Genomic DNA, 2,452 nt, shown 5'->3' with positions numbered 1-2,452 from the left:
GCCTATGAGCAAAAGGAGCAGCGCATGAACCGAATAGGGGTGGGTATTGCCAAAGAAGTCACGATGCGATTCTATCACGATGCATCATGATATTTGAATTATTGCGATGCATTGCAATATTTTCTCCTCCATGTTTTGTTTTTGAATGAGTCGGCGCAGTATCCCGTTTGTGACACAAGGCAGCGTGCGTCAACACATCCGCAGCGACATCTACTGGACTGGAAGTTGTATTACACTTGTTTTTTGGCTGATGTTCGCCAACCATTCATGCAATTTTATTTATAATTTTTTTAGATTAATAATCGATACTTGGCTTCAAGAATCAATGCAGTAGATCACGAAAATTAGAATCACGATGCATCATCATGACGATTATTTTGCACACCCCTAGAACCGAACGGATCGGACGGTTTTCAAAAACCGTTCCATCCCTAATAAATATATATTTAAATATATATATATATGTGTGTGTGTATATATATATCAACATATAGCATATAAAAATATAGCGCCCTCTATTGGCCAACCACCACTGATTAAATACCAAAATAAGATGTACAGCCATGTAGCTGTATCTTTGCTGAATGGCTGGATATAGATCTTGTGCTTCTAGACCTCATTGAGGGACGCTCTATTTTTAAGGGGTATGCATGTGATAAAAAAAAAAGGTAACTTGCCTTATAAAGGGTTAAAGGGCGACGCTGCCTTCATCCATTGATGTTCTTTCAGTGCAGGAAACTAAATGTTTGACGCTGTTATAATTTTTTCTCCAACAGATAAGACTCCAGAGCAGAAGGCAGAAGAAGAGCGACTCATGGAGGAGATACTGGAGGTGGTGGCAATGAAGAACTCCCTGGTGACATTTTTGGAAGAGAAAAGGCTGAAAGAAATGAGCGAGAAGGAGGAAGCTCTCTCTATCAAGGAGGCTAAAAGACACTCCAAGACCGGAGCTCAAGTTCAGTGGGCTTAAGTTTTTATTTTGGTTTTATTTTTTTGGGGACACGCCCTCACAGAATGGATGAACCTGTGTGGATTACAGGTGACGCTTCTTCCGTGTGCGAGAGTCAGACTCTGATCCTGAAGGTTAGATTAAAAAAGCCAAAGATGGAACATCATCGTTGGTGGAGAGAGGAGACAGTCGGTGGTTCCTTCAGAGTTTACAAAACATCTGGAATCCTGATGTGTGCAGAGTTTGATGAGAGGACTGATGTTTACACGTCTGTTGAACAATCACCATCAATCTGCTTTAGTGTCATAAAAGCACAGGCTGCAGATCAAACACAGGAGGGATTGCCTCTGAACTTGTGTTGCTTTATTGTTTCTATATGATTTTAACTGTTAAAGTATCAGTGGATGAAAGTCACATATAGGTTATCTAGATTCTGTTTTAATAGAAATATGAAGCCGGTTCCAAAGAGGAGAGGATCTTCCCATACCAGAACAGCCGATTTACAGTCTGTTCAATTTCTTTTTAGCTTTTCATCTTTATTGTTAAGGAATTTTGTAGCACTTTCTTGTTTTTATTTCATCGGTTCTTCACAGCATGCCGGTTTGGGAATCTCAGGGGTCTGTAGTGGAGTTGTTGGCTCACATTCTTTAACTAGTTGGGATTTATTTAATTTTTTTTCATGGGTTGAAAAGCAGACTTGAGTTGGACTGGTTCGTTAAACTTTAATGCCTTCATTGATCATTTGCAAATGAAAGAAACTGAGACTGAAACAAGTCGGTTAAAAGAAGCCTTATGCCATATATATCATCCTGCTGCCATTTTGTGCCATTTGAACACTTCACAGTATATATCAAATAAAGATATCGCACTTTGACTCTTTGGTTTTAATGTGGTTTTTTTATATATTTATAAACACAACTGGAAAACGTTCGATTCAATAACATTATCCCGCTGCTATTCAACCTTCAAACCTCTAGGGGGCGAACTAGACTAATTTAAGAATGGATATTATCATTGCTTAGGAGGTTCAGGTTGATCAGTTTCTGTTTGCAAGCTGTTTTCTTTAGCTGTTTTAGTTTATTTTATGAAATGAAAAGTAAATTGAAATAGTGTAAGTGCTCCTACAGTCTCTCACAAGTGATTCAGCTTCTGGTGAAGAAATACCAGCCGCCTCCTCATGGGAAAAAGCTTCATCTTTCATTAACGTTTGGTTTGTGCTGCAGCCGCCTTTATTTAGTCTAAATGAGTTAAACGGCAGCTCTAGAAACCTTCCAGGTTTGGTTTCCTTAAAGATGGCGCAATACTCTATGACAGGATTTTTTTAGATGCTTGACAGAGGGCATCTTTCCTCCATATGATGCCCGTTTCCAGCAGCTCCAGAGCCATACTGACCATCCTTTTAGCTTCTGCTTTATTCTTCTTCCAACCGATGTGGCTGATATTCACCCAGATTTCCAGTTTGGATTCAAAACTCCACAGAACAGAATCCTGAAACCTTTAAGG

At 39.3% G+C, this 2,452-nt stretch overlaps 1 protein-coding gene across 1 annotated transcript in view; it reads left to right on the top strand.

Annotated features, from left to right (window-relative positions):
• Nucleotides 1-1,816, top strand: part of LOC107103849 (protein-methionine sulfoxide oxidase mical1-like) — a 38,809-nt gene extending 36,993 nt beyond the window's left edge. The window contains exon 21 of the mRNA XM_015403686.1: nt 777-1,816. Within this exon, the coding sequence (XP_015259172.1) occupies nt 777-970 (194 nt within the window). The 3' untranslated portion in view covers nt 971-1,816. The remainder of the gene's footprint in view (nt 1-776) is intronic.
• Nucleotides 1,817-2,452: the final 636 nt, after the last annotated feature.

The sequence above is a fragment of the Cyprinodon variegatus genome, unplaced genomic scaffold (assembly GCF_000732505.1).
Source record: "Cyprinodon variegatus isolate N-32 unplaced genomic scaffold, C_variegatus-1.0 Scaffold1543, whole genome shotgun sequence".
Taxonomy (NCBI): Eukaryota; Metazoa; Chordata; class Actinopteri; order Cyprinodontiformes; family Cyprinodontidae; genus Cyprinodon; species Cyprinodon variegatus.
Note: the sequence above shows the minus strand (reverse complement) of the source record. Positions and strands in the feature narration are given on the sequence as shown.